This window comes from Syngnathus leptorhynchus, chromosome 2, assembly GCF_054491065.1.
Source record: "Syngnathus leptorhynchus isolate UIUO chromosome 2, UIUO_Slep, whole genome shotgun sequence".
Classification (NCBI taxonomy): domain Eukaryota; kingdom Metazoa; phylum Chordata; class Actinopteri; order Syngnathiformes; family Syngnathidae; genus Syngnathus; species Syngnathus leptorhynchus.
In genome coordinates, this window is record NC_141196.1 from 15,896,960 (window position 1) to 15,914,323 (window position 17,364).

The 17,364-nt window shown below is 43.0% G+C and overlaps 1 protein-coding gene across 7 annotated transcripts; it reads right to left on the reverse strand.

Moving 5' to 3' along the window:
- Positions 1 to 545: 545 nt before the first annotated feature.
- On the reverse strand, positions 546 to 17,121 carry LOC147061031 (catenin delta-1-like). 7 transcript variants are annotated; one of them, XM_085901469.1, is made up of 22 exons: positions 16,960 to 17,091; positions 12,390 to 12,500; positions 10,925 to 11,088; positions 8,997 to 9,065; positions 8,769 to 8,888; positions 8,372 to 8,631; positions 7,238 to 7,519; positions 6,880 to 7,120; positions 6,584 to 6,806; positions 5,959 to 6,151; positions 5,759 to 5,876; positions 5,512 to 5,668; positions 5,337 to 5,354; positions 4,798 to 4,866; positions 4,440 to 4,567; positions 4,169 to 4,319; positions 3,888 to 4,080; positions 3,345 to 3,547; positions 3,225 to 3,266; positions 3,074 to 3,141; positions 2,808 to 2,907; positions 546 to 1,961 (listed from the first exon to the last, which is right to left on the reverse strand). In XM_085901469.1, the coding sequence occupies exons 3-21, from the start codon at positions 11,081 to 11,083 to the stop codon at positions 2,848 to 2,850; spliced, it is 2,754 nt and encodes a 917-aa protein (XP_085757595.1). In that variant the 5' UTR covers positions 11,084 to 11,088; positions 12,390 to 12,500; positions 16,960 to 17,091; the 3' UTR covers positions 546 to 1,961; positions 2,808 to 2,847. The 7 variants fall into 7 exon arrangements, with proteins under 7 accessions (XP_085757595.1, XP_085757578.1, XP_085757586.1 ...); XM_085901452.1 differs by having other exon boundaries at positions 12,384 to 12,500; XM_085901460.1 differs by lacking the exon at positions 12,390 to 12,500 and having other exon boundaries at positions 16,960 to 17,097.
- Positions 17,122 to 17,364: the final 243 nt, after the last annotated feature.

Genomic DNA, 17,364 nt, shown 5'->3' on the forward strand with positions numbered 1-17,364 from the left:
TATTTTACAACCACTGTACAGTGGCTTGTCAGTGTGGAACAAGAGATCATTAAATTATCCAATTTCATTTCAGTGGTCCAAATTTATTATTTATTTCCTACAAATTATATATCTTACAAATGATCTAACTTTTTTCCACCAAGGGTAGTATTTACCAATTCCCTATTTGTTCTTGCTGTTTTGTTTTGTTTTGAAATAGATGTGAATTAGCTGAAGCCCTGCCTCATTAATATATTCCTTTGCCACCATTTTGCAGCATCTTGGGGGCAGTTGAAGTGAGAAAAGGAGCTAAAAGGAAAGTACTGCTTTTCGACTAGGGGCAAAAGGCAGAGTAGACCCTGAACTGGTCACCAACCAGTCGCAGGGCACACACACAGAGACAAACAACCATCCACACCACAGTTTTGAAAGCAACTCAGGTAGCTCAAAAATTCCATTTACCCCATAATGCTCCTTGCTATCCCCAAGTAACTTGACAAAGTGTCACCGTGCAATCTGAATGGCTGACACATTGAAAATCTACAGCAACTAAACATACGCAAGTATTGTCTAAGAAAAGATCTTTATTTATCAAAACATCAGTATAACCAGTTACATACGTTATTGGGGAAAAAAAAAAAGATCAACATGTCAGAGCCAACCAAGGCAGGTATGAATGGTATATAATAATTTTACATGAATAGGCAACATAACAAATATACTGTGTGGAGAAATGGATGAAAAGTGGGAGGGGAGGGAAGAGTGATCTCAAATAACGCTGTAAAATAAATTGCATAAGGATCTCATCCACCCACTGCAAAAAGAGTGAATGAATCGCAAATAGAGAAAAAAGTAGGAGTACAAAATAGAAACAAATGGATGACTTAAAGAAAATACACATCACACATTAAAATGCAACTCACAAACTGAACAGGCTTGAGTCTCCTCTAAGCAAATACATCTTGGATGTTTCCCTCTTTTTCAAAAAAAAAACACCCAACATGTGAGAGTAACTGCAGGGCAAGTCCAAGCATTTAGTCAATGAAAGACAAAATGGAATCTTAAATTGCAATAATTAAGTATTAGTGGTTTAGCGGTGTTGGTGACCAGTTTCATATCCCACAATCATTAAGTCAAATCTTGGATTAAAAGCAGACAAGAACTGTTGTTTTCTTCCAAAAAAGACAAAAATGTCTGGTAATGCACAAGAAACTCAAGGGAAAGAAAAGAGCAAGTTATCTAAGCTGACACAAGAACAAATGTATTGTTCTGGATCAGGCCGTACAAAAACACACTTGGGAAAAACAAAAAAGGTCCATCAGCGTTTGTCCCCTCCCATACGCACAATCAGAAACGCACTTGTACTGTATGACAGATAAACGCGCACCTTCTCTCTTGTCCACCGAGTGCCCACCGCACCGAGAGGAAGTCATTATAGACAAAAACAACTCGGTTACAAACGATGACGTCCTGACCTCCAAGTGATCCCCATGAAGGGACCATTTAAATAAACCAGCCAACATGAATGCTGTCATCTAATTTTCTCTCTCTATATACAGTATATATCCTACAACGAAGTCTACGCACGAGGCCCTCGTTAGGATGCAGGCATTGGCAGCAAAATAACTTGGACAACAACGTCGATATTAAGAAAACATACAAAAGCAGGACAGTAATGTAATCAAATGATTGTCAACAAAGATGATTGCCTTTACAAATGTATAACTTAACACAAACTAAAATTCTGTTGCTACGGTCAATTGCGAATCATTAAAAGAGGTTTGTATATATTGATGCTGTGACATCTTCGCCTGCAAAACAAACCGTGTTCTTTGGATGCCAGACAGTCTCCCAATCGTATTGGTCCGGTGGGAGAAGGGAGAGAAGACAACAGACAACAAAATCCCTCCCTTCCCGCTCTCCTCAGTAGCAGTGATCAGGCAGGGTCGGCCCAGTCTGGGTAATGCACACGATCAGTTTTTCTGCAACAACAATGAGAATTCAAATTGAATTGGAAAATAATTTGAGGGAACTTTTAAATGTCATATGGTTTCCCTCGTAGCACATAATATTTGCAATTTGGTAATCATAGCTTCCGTTATTCACCCCCAAAACTGCATGGACGCATGTGAACGAAGGTCCTGAGTGTTTATCTTTACAGATTTTTTTCTCTCCCTTGACATGTGTGGTTGTCTCTCACGTTGTGAAATTATAAGACAGGGGGGGGGGGTTAAGTGTTGGTGTCTATATTGATTAATTGAGACTTTTTATTCTCAACCTATTCACCATTATTTGCTGAAAAGTGCTGCTTTGGCACCAGCTTTTGTTGAAGAGCTACTACAGTTGATCAAGGCAGTTGCTCCACCAAAAAGGACAAAAGTAGTCAGATGGAGAGCTCATAAAAGACTGCTTTGTTCAAGTCGCTGAAATAATGTGCCCGGAAAAGCTGCAGGGCTTCAAAATCGTCAGTGCCATTCTCAATATAACATATTTGACCACTCTTAATTAATTTTTCTAACACAAATGTTATACACCTAATTTCTAGTAGGTGGCCCAACCCTTCCTATCTGTTTATGTATGTGACCCTCATTGAAAAAAAATTGGGACACCCCTGCTCTATAGCAACACCACCACACAAAACAGGTAGGGCGTTGAATTTGTGGGGTTAGCTGAGGTCATAAGTGTAAGCAACCCAACAACAGAGAACATAGTGTATACCATGAGGAACATCTCAAGCAGGCTTTTGTTCTGCCAGTAAAGACATCAGAAGAGACCACAGGAACACTAATCAAGAGTTGCATGCAGGATAAGAAGTCAGGAAGACATACCATGCTGTTACATGCAGAGGGATTGGGTGGGATGAGGGGGCTAACCATCATAGGAGTCCAAGAGAGGCAGGGAGCCCTTTCTTCCCCCATATACCCCTCTCTGAGAGACAACCAGAGAAAGTGAAAGAGAGAGAAGGGAGGGAAGCTAGTGTTAGAAAAGGAAGAGTTAATTGTGAGGATGTAAAAAGTGAATGTCAGGCACAGCCAGGGATTCGTGTTGTTGAGTGAGCAGTCCAACAAGTGCATGGTTAGTGTTTCAAAAGTACCGGAAAAGTGTCTGTGGTGTCGTCGAGGGTGTGTCTCCTCTCCCTCTGGTCCAGTGTCGAGTAAGCCTCTGAGAGCCGAAGACAAGCGTGACATTTCATTTTATACACACCTAATATGAATCTTAAAATAAAAACAAAGAACAATTCTTACCGGAGCCGAGATCATTTAATGGAATCATGTTTCGCTTTTCCCCTGTGGGTGGAGAAAACAACACGAAACTCAAATATTGATTCTGAGCAGTTACACACAACGCTCAAGACAAATACACACCTCTGTCCAGCAGTGGTGTGGTACTGTCCCCATAGGTGCCATTGGCCCGAGTGCTCGGGCCGTTGGTGGTGCCGGGGTTCGTGTTGACCTGGAAGTCAGTTTTCTTCCAACCGTCTTTCTCAAGAGGTCGACGCAACTCCTTGTGGGCCCACACGAGCTGCAGCACCTGGCCTGCCCCTCGAACCTCACGGTCGGACCGCTTGCTGCATGACAGACAATCGAATATGTCTAAAACTTTAACTGCCTTGTACTTGAGCCAAACAACTAGTCTGTAATCCAACAGTGCATTTCAGCTTCTGCCAGGTTTTCTGCCAGTACTTAATGTGAGACGAACCATGACTTTAAAAGCAAGTCATGCACTGTAAAAAAAAAAAAAAATATTTACCATGATTTTTGGCATACAGTTACTACCTAGCAATTACGTCTGTGCTTTCAGTTATAACCAACCCCCTGAGAGCAATCACAGCTACAACATGGCCCGCGATGAAAACAAGTTTTACACCCTAGTCATAAATCTAAAAAGTGTCTCTGCTTCTTCCTTACCCGTCTTTGTTTATGAGAACAAGCCTCTCGATGCCCTGCGAAGCTCGAAGGGTCTTAGCTGCCTCCAAACTGTTGCCGAGAACCTCTGTAAGCGTGCTCAGCACGGACACCACCGTCTCCTCCGACAAGGCACGCCCCGACTGGCTCTGGCCACCAGGCAGGTTCGCTACAAGATGGGGCACTGCATGCAAACCTGCAGGGGAAAAAAATGCAAGTCAGCTTGTCACACGCACGCATAGTAGATGGAAAATATCTAGTAAAGGAACATCTTGCAATCTTACCAAGAAGTTCACAGTTTCTGGTGTCAATGGCGAGGTTTCTTAGAGCACCAGACATCGCCCGCACAACGCGGTCGTTGCCGTGAGCGAGCAGCTCCGCCATCATGGGAAGACCCTTCTCCAGACGTACTGTGGCCCGGATGTAACGACCAAACTGATGGGAAACACATTAAAAAAAAAAAAAAAAAGTTTAGAGTAACTGTGTTTCACTTAAGTTATTATACAGGAAAATTCAAAAGCGACAAGCAATTGATGTGTTTGTAGAAGGACTTACAATCCATCGACCTGCGCACAGGTTCTGGATGGCCCCGGCAGCGGCTTCCAACACAGAAGGGTTCTTGCTCTCTCTCAGCAGCGATGTGTAAATTCGAACCACCTCTGGTTGGAACAATAGCTCGTAACCTGTCGCACATTTTTTCCCCAGTTAACTTTATGCGTTAAAACACATTTAACTACCGACTGACGACCTTAAAACTTAGCCAGACTGCCTTGAAACTTAGCAAAGACTGTTTTCTATTTTGTAGGACAATACGTATTAAACAGAAGCATATAATTCACAAGGCTTGAAGCAGGACGTGAGGGAAAAGCTCTTTTTTTTTTCCCGCAAGGCTCAATTTGATCAATAAACACACCTTTAGCAGGCACTGTTCTCTTTGGAATGTCAACTTGATCTGCACTTCCATCATCTCCATCTTTCTTTCCTGTAGTCGCAAAAAAACAAAAGGGTGAAGACAGAACAAGCGAGAAACAAACATGCTTGCTTCACAAAGAAAGAAAGAAAAAAAAGAGCATTAGGTTTCCTTCCTGTGGTGTGAATGTGATCATGCAACGGGCGAGACAAGCACAGTGAGCATGCAGTGGGGTTTGCAAAGCAGTGTTGGAATTTGTTTCTTAGGCCGGACTTACACTGACATAATTCCTATTCTTATATTTTTTGCTCTCAAGTGGCACAATTCGGGAGATATTCATCATGGCAGCATTTAGACGGGAAAAAGGGAATTGTATTCCTTCAGGTCAGCAACATTTAATCAAATTTTAATACACTCAAATAAATTGGACACGTGTGAAAAAGGCACATTTGAACCCACAGTGTAAAACCAGCCTTGTATCGCCAATGAACAGCATTCTGTTAGTTATGATCACATCATCATAACACCAAGGAAAATCTTACCTTTGGAAAACCACTCATCTATCAGGACAGGAGGAAAGCAAGGAGAGCAGAGAGGGAGGGATGGAGGAAGGGAGAAGAAAGAAGACAGGAGAGTAAAAAAGTGCAACAGGGTAACCGCCACCAACAAGCCGGACACACCCCCTTTTACTGGGACATGGGGTGATTTCAGGCTTACCTTTGCCCTTTCGAGAGCCAAAGCAGCCACCCTTGTTGGAGCCATGTGCAGGGCCCTGGTTGATGGGTGCGGGTTCTGAATAGCGTTCACAGCTGGGGATCTCACGATGGACCTGGTAGGACAGATTCCTCAAGAGGCACATGCAGTTCTCGACCAACTGCAGGAAAGACAAAAGTATTTCCATGAAAAGATTTTGTTTAATGGGCCAGTTAAAATGACGCGGCATATTTCTGAACTTGCTAATGACCTTGTTGTCCACATCTTTGCGGTTGATCTGCGACTGCACGACGTACATCACCGAATCCACTAATCCTGTGCACTCTCTCAGCTTCCGCCGTGCCTCGCTGCGCTCTGAACTGACATTTCTGTCGTGCAGAGGAGACACATTTTGAACATATAATTACGTTGGTCTAAATATGTCCCTCGGTTGCGCTTCTGGTTTCATACCGTAGGCAGCCAGCAGTGTTGGTCAAGGCCGTCTCCCACTCCAGATGTCGCGGTTTGCAGCTTTCCTCTCCGCCGTTGCTCACTCGCTCCCAACCCGAGTGGGGCACTATCACTTCGTCTGCCAGAGCGTGCAGGGCGTGGTCCACTATCTCCATCTTGACCGAATCGTGGGATGAGAGGTTCCACAGTGTGCCTGTTGTGAGAGAAACATTCCATTAAACAAACTGTTATCCATGCTTATTCTTCAATGACCAATTACAACTACTATGGTAGAGTAGCTGTATTTGATTATAAATTATACTATACATTCAAGTTATATACCACTTGTATGGACATATACACCCTCGTACGGCATCTGACCCTACAGACAATAAAGTCTTGGGTTTGTAAAGCTATGTTTAGGGAACCCAACCTCAGAAGTGAGACCGGTGTGCGAACCGGTAAACCAATATTCCACCATCATCATTTCAACCACACCATAACCGTAAATATTTTCCAGCAGCTGGCCCAATAAACTGATGTCATCAATCTTGCCTATCATTATTATGGGAATGTTTCTACACATTAATCTATCGAGTACAGTTCCATCTATCGAGAATGGTTCCTTGGGAAAAAAAAAAAATACCTGTGATGGTGTCAGTGAGGTCCTGATCGTGGGTCTTCCTCAATAATCGGATCAGTGCTGGCACTCCATCACAGTTCTTAATTGCAATCTTGTTGTCTGGGTCTCGTCCATATGAAATATTTTTGAGCGCGCCACAGGCTGAGTGGTGCACGTCTTTGCTGGGGTGGTCCAGCAGTGACACTAAGGCCGGGATACCCTTCAGGCGCCGCACCTCCGACTTAACCTGCAAAAACCCAAATTAAATGAGCGAAACAAAACAGAAGATTCAGGATGAAATGACTTCAACTCAGTTTTACCTTGTCGTTTTTGAATGTGAGATGCTGGAGGAAGGCCGCTGCGTTGGTTTTGACGGGATCCAGGCGGTAGTTGAGCATGGCGATCACTTCTGGTAGCTCAGGTTGTCTCCATGAGGCGGGAGGACCTTTTCTCAGTGTGCTTTCTAATGAAGCCATGCTTCCTCGCTCCAGAGACATGGGAACGCCCCAGGCATACGGATCAACTCCTCCCATATCACCATCCAGAGTATCTTCACAACTCCTGCATGGTGCGCAAAGAGGTAAATGCTGTCATACTTCAAGCGATTTGCAAAAGTGAGCGAGCTGCATTGAGAGCCAAAGCTGGGTCAAACTTGTGCATGTGTCTGTTCTGCTTTACCTGAGTCTTCGCCTGTCCATTCCACCAGGGCCAGGACCTAGCCGTGGCATGGTGCCGTAACCTCCGGGGTGCATGGGTGGAGGCCCCATGCCGTACTCGTCATAGCCCACGCTCCGCTGGTCATCTTCCAGACCATAGTGTCCGTGTCCGTATCGCATGTCCATCGCTGAGCCCAGGGCCCTCATTCCTCTGCCCACCTGGGGCTGTGCTGCATAGGGGTCCATCTGCTGGCGGCTTGGGGCCCGATAACCAGAATCCAAAGTTCTGTATCCGTCAACTGGCCTGCAGAAAGAGACAATAACTTCAACATTTTGAAATCCAAGCGCTCGTTTGGACACATTTTTCCCCTCTGTGTTGCAAGAAATTTTCACTTACAAGCGTGCTTCAGATATCTGTGGTAAAAAAACAACAGTAGAGCCACAGTCGCTGTTGCACTTTCAGCTGTTTACTAACTGGGACAAACAGCTAAATACCGCAAAATATAATTATCCAATGAAATACTTCCAAAAACCAACAGTAAGATAAAACTCACACCGAGGCGCTCCTACGCAGACTGAACAGCCAAGGTGGGCTAACCTGGCTACTGATGTCTCTTAATAGGCCACGCCCCTTAAAGGCACACATTCAACACGATAGTGATAACTTTTGCAATATACAGTCAATTAGCAGCGCTTGGACCAAAATCTCTGCAAGCCAAGCTCAAATCGATTCGCATCCTGCCCTTTAGAAAAAACCCGAGTTGATTCTAATTTAAAACAGTTCTATTTGTCTATTAAAAAGTAACGAGAGAGCATCAGAGCGCTTTTTACACACCTGACTATTGACTTGGATGGGTAGGGATATTATTTCTACTACAGCCTTACCCTGTTAAAAACAACATTTACGGTGATGTCCCTTGGTAACTCAAGTTTCCATTAAAGTGGGGGTGAGGGAATATTGACTTCCCATATTTCGTGAGTGACAGATTAAATCTTACATTGACATTAGTGTGCGTCATTGTGACGCAATTGTGACACACATTGACAGAAAAGCAGAACAATGCCCCCCCACACACACACACACACACACACAAATAGTACGCATGTAATAGAATTATTATTAGGGACAAGGAGTGTGCACACGAGGGTCCTGTACCTGTAGCGATCATCCATGTGCGAGCCTCTGCTCAAACTTGTGTATGCCTCTGATGGCGGTCCTCCCCTGTAGTCATCATAAACTCCTACAGGCCCATAGTGGTAGTTTCTGGGCACTGTGGCAGTAGGGTAGTCCCCTCCGACCTGTCTGTACGGACGGTCCAGTGTGGCACTGTAGCCACTCATACCAGACACGGACATGCTGCCGTTGATGGACATGGAGTCATTCGGCAGGACTTGGCGTGACATGGGTTTTTTCATCTGTGACATTTGAGACAATTCGGTTTGAAGATTCTTTTAGACTCAGAAATATTTTATTTATCCCCTTGGAGCAATGTATGCTAGTAAGCGACCAAATTTGATCAACTGTCTTATCTACGTTACATTGTATAACTCACCCCATTGTGGAGCCGTCGTGTGGTTCCTTCTTCAGAAAAGACAGAGTGTGCTTCATGAGAGTCATCCTCTGGTGTGTAGCTGTCATCTAGAGCGCCGTGTGCTGGGTCCACCATTCTGTACTGTAACAAACCAACTCTTAATTATAACCACTAAATACTCGAAAACCTCTTAATTAAACATGCACCCATAAACCAACCAAGGTTTTATACATTTATACCATACTGTACCTGTGTGCCGTTTAAGTAGGAGTCTGTTAATTTCAGTCGCTCAATGTCTGCATCCCCTAAACGCCCGTTCTGGAATTTGACACAAAGAGAATTAAAGATGTGCACAACCACAGACAACTCTACTGAGGCAGCAATAAATGTGAGGCAAAGGCATTTTCCCCCTAGTGTCGTCGCTTATGAAACGCACAACCGTGATAAGGTCCTTCAGCCATGCCTGTGTGTTTATGGTCTGTGAATCACTGCAAGACATGCAGGAGGACATTCTGGAATGCAGCCATTTCTCCTTACACCCTACTTCCTCCTGCAATCAGTTACATAATCGATGTCTGTCATCTTGTATATACCAGAGCCTTTACTAAGGCCAAGTGACCCTCGGTTTCACGTAACACAATTGTCTCCAATACTGTAAGAGCAGATGAATCACCTTGAGATGAGTACAACGGGGATTAAATAGATTCTGTGGCATTTCCTACAGGTTGTGATTATTTCAAAGCATTTCCGATAGAAATGCTTACAGTTGTACTTTAAGTGATGGCAATATCTTTTTCTTAAAATGGAAAGTGGGATTTCATGAGAAGGGTTAACTTCCTCGAAACATAGTGCTTCCCATAATTATCATCTGCTGTACACTGAATTTAAAGTAAAACAATTGTTATTCTCACAGGCAGTTAAATACAGTCAACATGAAGCTACATCCCCCATCGCTACCGTCTTGGCCTTTATCTTTAGGGCCCCCCATCTAATCAAACATGTCCAAGGATTGGCAGAGTCAAAACAGTCTAATGAATGTCAGCGAGTCCAAAGGAAGAATAATATTTACAGATAGAATTTGAACTTTTTGTCCCCACTGCCTCAGATGCCTGCGCTGTCTCTCAGAGCACAGCACAACGTGACCCCAAAGTACAATGACACAAAGTTCAGCACTAGTTGATAACACAGCTCAACAGCAGATTTTGATCAGACATGGCTGTATGGGTCCCTAAACGAAACCAATTTAAAATAGACCATATTTACTTTTTTTTAACCACATCAGTTTTTTGCGATTTTCATCTTTTTTTTTTTGGGGTTATTGAGTTAGCAGTAAAACTTGTGCAGTACAGATTTTACCACTTATAATAATTTATAGTTTCACAAGAACTTTAGCTGTTGCTGAACTTAACCCCTTGATTCATAACGATTGGTAAATAGGATACACATTTTTTTGTTTACATAAGGAAAACATGATGTTTGAGAGAAGAAAAAAAGACAGTTGGAAGTTTACGGTTGTAAAGCGTTGCCCAGTGTAATTCTAAAATATTTGGGTGAAATCTATATAGGAGCATTTATACAACAGCAGAGGCCTTTACAGACCAAATTGGGCACATACAAGGAATTGGAGTAGCCAGCACAAAGAAGGATTTCAAAACAAAATCTATTTGAAATATTCCATTATTGCCGTGGCAAATTTTGTTTTGATTAAAAAAGTTAAGAGATTAAAAAGATGACAAAAATGAAGGTCTGCGTGCATGCGACAGAGATGACAGATGGCTGCATTCCATGCATGGCATGCCGTGACAGGAAGAAGAAAATAACTGAGATTCCATATGAGGGGGTTGACAAAAGGTATGAGTCTGGTGTGTGACAGCAAAGGCATGCTGCAAGTGTGAAATGATGATGATAACATTAGATGCCCTCCTCCTTTTTAAGTTGGATGAGACGTGCGGAATGCATCGTAAATGCAGACTGACGTGACGGCACAATCACAGAGTACAGCACTGGTAAAGGGATGGGAGGATGTTTACTGGATGACTGAGATCAGGAGAAACTGATGCATTAATTATGATTCTAGGAATGGGATGATACTGGTATTCAAATGAGTGTATTAATGTGGTAACATGGAGGTAAAAGGCATCCACACGAGGCTCTAGACTTTTTTTTGTTTTTTTTACCTGTGTGTGAGGGAGGGGGAGACCCAGTGCCGAAGGGCTGGTGGCAGAGAGGCCCACTCTCCTCCTCTCCTCTTCCAACGCCCTGGTCAGCTGTTCAAACTCCACCTCCTGCTCCCTGACCGACTCCAGCAGAGCTGCTGCGCTCTCACACTGCTCCATACACACTACACCACCCCGAAGGGAGAGAGGGGGCGTTACACGTTATATATAAAATCCCAAGGATCCAGGGAATTATTAAGGAGCTAAAATGGTGATTGTATTTCTTTTTTTTGTGTGGGTGTGATGGGGGTGGGGTCATCTTGTCAACAGTTAATATAGGAAAGCAAACAGCTCATATTTGTGTTGAATCAAAATAAAAACATTTGCATTTACTTTTGAAAAGAATGAGCAGCATTTTTGATTATTTTCCAAAATTTTACAGAATTATTTCCAATTGTTAGTCCAGGAAAAATACATTACTGTCCTGTTTCGGGATAAAGGAATGGAAATTTAAACATTTTTTTTTCAGACTCATCAATGAATCAACAAAATAATCAACAGATTAATCAATTATTCAAAGACTCATGAGTAAAGTCCTAGAAAATGCTAAATTACAACTTCAATCATTTGTTGCTGGCATAACTAGATAAAAAATACTTGGGCTGCAGCCATTAAATATCATTTTCATTCAGTTATTCTACAAGTGATTCCATTATCTACTTCATCAGAAAATGTAATTTTGTATTTATTAAACAACAAAATGTGCATGCAGGGTATTATTTTTGTGCCCATTTGGGGTCGCTATCTTCAAGTTCCACACTTTAATATATAGTATGTGATTTTGAGTGTGTGTGGCTTTAAATTGCGGGGAATGACATGATGAGTGAAGCAGCAGTCAGCAAATGAGCTCACTTTAGCAGTCGGGTGTTGACTGGCGAACTGGCTGTTGAGTAAGCAGTCTGCGTGTCAAGTGACTCTGTTTCAATTTTGACCACAGCAGCTCAATCCTCATATTACATGTTTAAGTCATTGTCAAATGCAGGGGTTTTACAGTAGACTTTAACTTGCGGTGATACGTAGCTATACAATAGAAATACTACAAAATTAGCTACCATGGATACTTTGTGTTGGCAATTGCAGACATACTGTTGTGGTATGACTGCACTTTATCTTCTTTTTTGATATGTGAAATGATTCCAAAATTTGGCCATTCTATTTTTTACAAACTCTTTCTGGTTTGCCACCATTGCGGCGACTACACGTAGTGGTACCTGAAGCTACAAAATTATTCTATTTATCCTTTCAGCCCTATAAGATACATTTGTAGCAAATAAATGCATTCAGAACAATTCACTCGAATTGCACAAATTCCCGCAGAGCCCCTGATGCTTTCTCATAGCACACTACTTTGGAATCACTAATACTGCTTCCATAGAAAGGTCAGGTTTTATACTGAGAGTCAGCAAACAGAAATACACACCTTCACCTGTGAACGTGGTTTGACAGAAGAGGTGAGAAATCACACCAAGGCCAGAGTTGAAGCTCTAGTTGGTCATTGGTAGTACTACAATGAAGGCCCAAGCCCAGAAACAGAGAACTGCTCAGAGAGACAGAAAACAAAGAGAGAAGTGTTTCAGTGAAGGATGGGTCCATCAGAAAACGGCAACATAGTGAGAATGCCAAATTATGCGTCAGCGGGGATGTGTTTGCTCTCAAGCAAAGCGTCCTTAGTGTTCAACATCCATCCACCTCGCCCCGCTGTTATCTTGGTTGAGCCCTCACAGAAACAGACACTTTGTTATATAAACGAGCCCAACAAGTGGCCACTCACATTCTCTTATCAGGGAGGGGTACACCCTCAGGTGTCTGGTCAGCTGGCTCCCACAAGGTGAATAAACAACCAGTGCTTAGCAAACACCTGCATGACCGGTTCTCCGGGGTAGAAAGAGTGCGTGTGGAGGGGGGGGGGGGGATTCTTTTCAATAGGTCTGTGTGTAGCCAACATGCACAGAAACATGGGTACTGTAAATGTAAACCATGTGGGCAACAACAAGACAATTACATTTAGGCTGCATATCTCGGCGACTGAGTGTTCAAATAGAATTCTGAGGAGAGGTGACAAATCAGGTTACTGTTACTGACGTAGGATTACGACAGCTTTTTATCTTTTAAGATGAAGCAAACTGAGTGTCTGTTCCTGTATGTCTGTCTGATGGATGGATGACTCAACACATCACACAGACACAGCCGTACTTGAAGGCTGTGCTCAGAGTACGGAAAGCCAGCAAGGTAGGACGGCCTGATGAGAAAACAAGGAGTGTCTAGAGGGTATTTCACAACTCTACAAGGAAATTTGTCAGAACCAAAACCGCTATTTGCGTGTAAAGGTATCGCCGCGGAAAAGTCCTCCCACCTGTTGTGGGGGGAAGAGAAAAGGGGAAAAAAAAAAAAAAAAGACTATCCAGTGCCACACATGCCCATATATGGACACAACTAGGCCTGGGCTGTTTTATACCCTGCAGACAGACAGAGCTGCAAACAAATCAAACGAGAAGCAAGATGGGATGTGGAAAAAGACATGAGAAAGAGCAAGAGCAAACAAGGAGGTGGGTGCGGTGCAAGATAAGTAAAGTTAAAGTTAATTAAAGATAAAAGCTAATCTTGCATTCCTAACATTGTCTTCTGTCAAGTCAGCACAGCAGCCCACCCACTCGTCAACAGGCAAATGACCTTGGCGCGACCAGTGTTCATCACACTCCACCTAACTGCTCGTTTACCAGCCCTGCTCATACACACACAAACGCACACACACATACACACATCTACTCCTGTGGCGCTTGTAAATATGGATGCCAGCGCCGTCCATATCTCAACACGAACCAGAGTAAATAATCATCATTTGCAATGCATGTTACACACTATCTCCCCTTCAGTAATGAGCATAGCTGTCACTCATACAAGATGAATTATAAACTATGATATTTCCTGGCAAGCCCAGTTAGAGTTGTTATTTTGTGTCAAACACGGGACTTGCAGCTGTCCGTCTGAGGAGGGGCCTGCAGAACAACGACAAGTTTGTGTGCAAATACGCCAAGATCGAGACGGGCACAGAGCTGCGGCCATTCTAAACTGTATCCGAGTTGTGTCCGCCGCTCATCCCTCCCATTTGCAGCTGTTTCTTTTGGCCTTGGACGGTAGCGAGTGTAAGTGAACAATGAAAACAATTGCCTCTGTTCTACAGTCACTCCCCCGCTTTTCCCCTTTAACCCACTTCCTGACAAACAGGATGTTGTGGATTCAACATCAGAGGTGAGCGCACAAGAGATGCGAGAGCTGCCGCGACAAGCCAAGAATCGCTCTTCCGTTCCGCGCAGATAGGAATTCCAAGCAGCAGAGCGCATAGCATGAACCCTTCAATGGGAAAGCTCACCCTGTCCATCTACACGCAACGCTATTGTCCTCGTCAAATGCAACCAGTCGGGTGCCAGTTTGTGTCAAAAAAGGATTCACACTTCATTTTACAGAGTGAAAATAAGAAAGCGTGGAAATGTGAGAATGAAAACAAAAATGTCAAGCATGAGCGCTTGCTAGTCGAACATCTGATCACATCACGAGTGTCGGTTTCACCTGACTCTCAACTATCAGTCAGCATGACTCAGTTGGCCCTGCCAGACATTTGCGACCCTACGTACATAGGCAACAATGTGGCATTTGTCGACTTCATGAAACTCAGCAGCAAACGCAGTTGAAAAGGAACTATGCTGAATTTCATCAAAGTGATGCTACTGGCACGAGTTGGAGGAGACTGTGGCTTGTGATGGGATGGGATTGAAGCTTTAGTCCACTAATCCACTTAGCTCCTCACATACATACATATTTACAGACATGCACAGACATGAAGCCCCTTGAGATTAACCTGCACACCGCAAGAGACCACACAATACCAGGCATCAACAATTATAACAAATGCATGTCAAACGTTTCGGCTATCTATTCAAATTTACCATAAAAATAGTCATTACATTTTTACTGGTGGCCATATAAATGCATTTTCCAGTCAGTAATACATTGATCACCATTTTTTTAATGCAAACAACTTATCTTTAGTTGGACCCTTACTGTACCTTGCATCGAGCAGATTAATTTAGGATCTGCTCTATCAATTTCTGCCGCTGCCAATAGCAATCCAGACCTTTCTCTGCATCATCTTGAGAAGTTCACCAACTTGGGTTCTCCACCATCAACGGCACAAGTTGCCTCGACTGCTGATTGTTGGACAGCTTCTAAAATTCTCCTTCACACTGCTGTTCATTGTCAAAATGGTCCGCTATATGCTAGTGGCCAATGAGGATGTAAAGGTGAAGGTTGGGGGAAATCATCTTTGAAGAGACCTTTCCTTCATTCGCGTGATAGCACCAACATTTTTTTTTTTTTAATTCAGTTTAGGTAAAACGCTGAATTTTTAGCATTTCTCAACATATCCCCTCAACCCTTTTGTTTGTCTACTACTTGGGGAACCCCTTCTTGGATGGACAAACAAGTTTTTGTTAAAAAAAAAAAAAGAATCCAAAATATGCTCATATGGGGGCAAATTCCAAGGGGGTTCTGCAAGTCGTGTCAAAACAAATTTCATTAATAAATACAATGACAATGCTTTAATAAAGCATTTTATATTCACAATTTTGTGCTTGATCCACTAAAATTGAGCAACAATAATCTTTTTTTTTTACACATCTTTCTGGGTGAAATGCTTTAGAAATTATAAATAGCTTGAATATTATATAAAGCCCAAAATAGGTATGATGTTAAATATTTCAATTTTTAAAAAATATACATTTTATACTACAAAAACAACCCATAACGTATGTCGATAAATAGGAAATTATCCTCGTATTACGTCATGATCGGACAGTGCGGTTCTGGCAGGGCCTCCACCCGATAATGCGTTCTTGCCTTGCAATGGTATGCGATCTGGACTGGGTATCGGAAGTTACTCAAAATAGAGTTAGACTCGTACACAAAAACACGGGCGCAAAATAAAATTATCAGGACATCCTCATACTTTAAAAAAAAGTTTATGTATTTACTCAGTGAAAAACTGTAACTAAAACAAGTTGTAATTGACAGTTATCCCCAACCAGTATTGCGACCAAAACAAGTTTGCTCAGGACCCACCCAACAGGTTCGCAAACTCAACAGCCCGAAGATGAAAGAGGCCCATCACCCCACAAAAAAAAAAAAAAAAACGGACACCGATGAAGACTTTACAGTTACCTCGCAATGCATCCAGGGTGCTCTTTTATTACCAACGTTGTCGTTGTGATTCAATCGTTTGCTTCCAACGCCGAGATGTGCAAGCGAAGCAAACACGCACGAGATAAAATATCTAGGTCAATGCGCATAAACACACACCACTGTAAAAGGGAACAGAACCCAACTCAGCTGTTAAACTAACAGTCATGTGAGTACCGATTCGCCATTTAAAAAAACCATGTCTGTTCAGCAGTGCATAAAAGAGAAAATAACTGTCAACAGTTTGGCAAAATGCATGAATCATAACAATGAAAAAAAAGACTTTATGAATTACAAACAAAAGGAAGCGCCAGAGATAAACGGCGCTGCTACCGCGATGATAACTGACAAGGTTGGACATCAAATCAGGCCCACTCGGCTCGTTGTAGCCGTGTGACCTGCTTCTGCTGTCGCGCACCGTTAGCATCACAATAACCCACGACGGGGACTCGAGCTAACGTTAGCCTAGCAAGCGCTCGCTATTAACGGTCGATTCGCTCCCTCGCCGTTATGTTTACACGCGCAGTCGTCAATGAAGAAGGGTGTTCGTGTGGCTTTTATGCGGTTAAAACGTAGCGTGTGTACGACAGAAAAGAGGAAAACAGACGCTTGGACGGACGGACGTATTGGTTGCGCGAGGCGTATCGGTGGTCTCTAGATGAACGTGACCACTCCTTTTACAAACGCTGCAGCGCCTCCGTTATTTTGGCGACAAAAACGCCGCTATATTATTTATTTCGCAGCCTTAAAACACATGCGCTTACCTGATCGTGGCAATGTGCTTGGATCCCTTCCAGACTACTCCGTGCAGTGTGTGTTTTGTCTGCTCTCCTTCTCCCCTCCTTTCCTGGCTTCTGGGTCAAGCTTGTTAACAACCAGGGGACATCAGAGAGTTTCTATCAAAGAGGGGGGCGGGGTCAATGTGGCACTTTTACCGTAACTGTAGAAAACACTGCGCATGTAAAATTTGTAATTGCGCGCTGTTTGCTAATAACGGCAAGTTGTTTTAAGCATTCACTGTATCATACAAGTAGTGCACTGTACAAAGAAAGAAAATTTGCTAGTTTTCGTTGTAAAAGGCCCTTTCGAATAAATGCTCCAACAGCTAGCCATAAAGCTCTTTTATGTTTTCAATATCAACAATATCCACATAAAGGTCTGTGTATTCT

What these genes read in the sequence shown, in the direction of transcription:
- LOC147061031 (XM_085901460.1), bottom strand. Translation starts at nt 11,083, where the DNA reads ATGGAGCAGTGTGAGAGCGCAGCAGCTCTGCTGGAGTCGGTCAGGGAG. An exon ending in CCTACTTAAACGGCACACAG is followed by an intron (nt 8,889 to 8,996) that starts GTACAGTATGGT and finishes GGTTTGTTACAG; the next exon opens with TACAGAATGGTGGACCCAGC. An exon ending in CCTCACTGACACCATCACAG is followed by an intron (nt 6,152 to 6,583) that starts GTATTTTTTTTT and finishes CTCTCACAACAG; the next exon opens with GCACACTGTGGAACCTCTCA.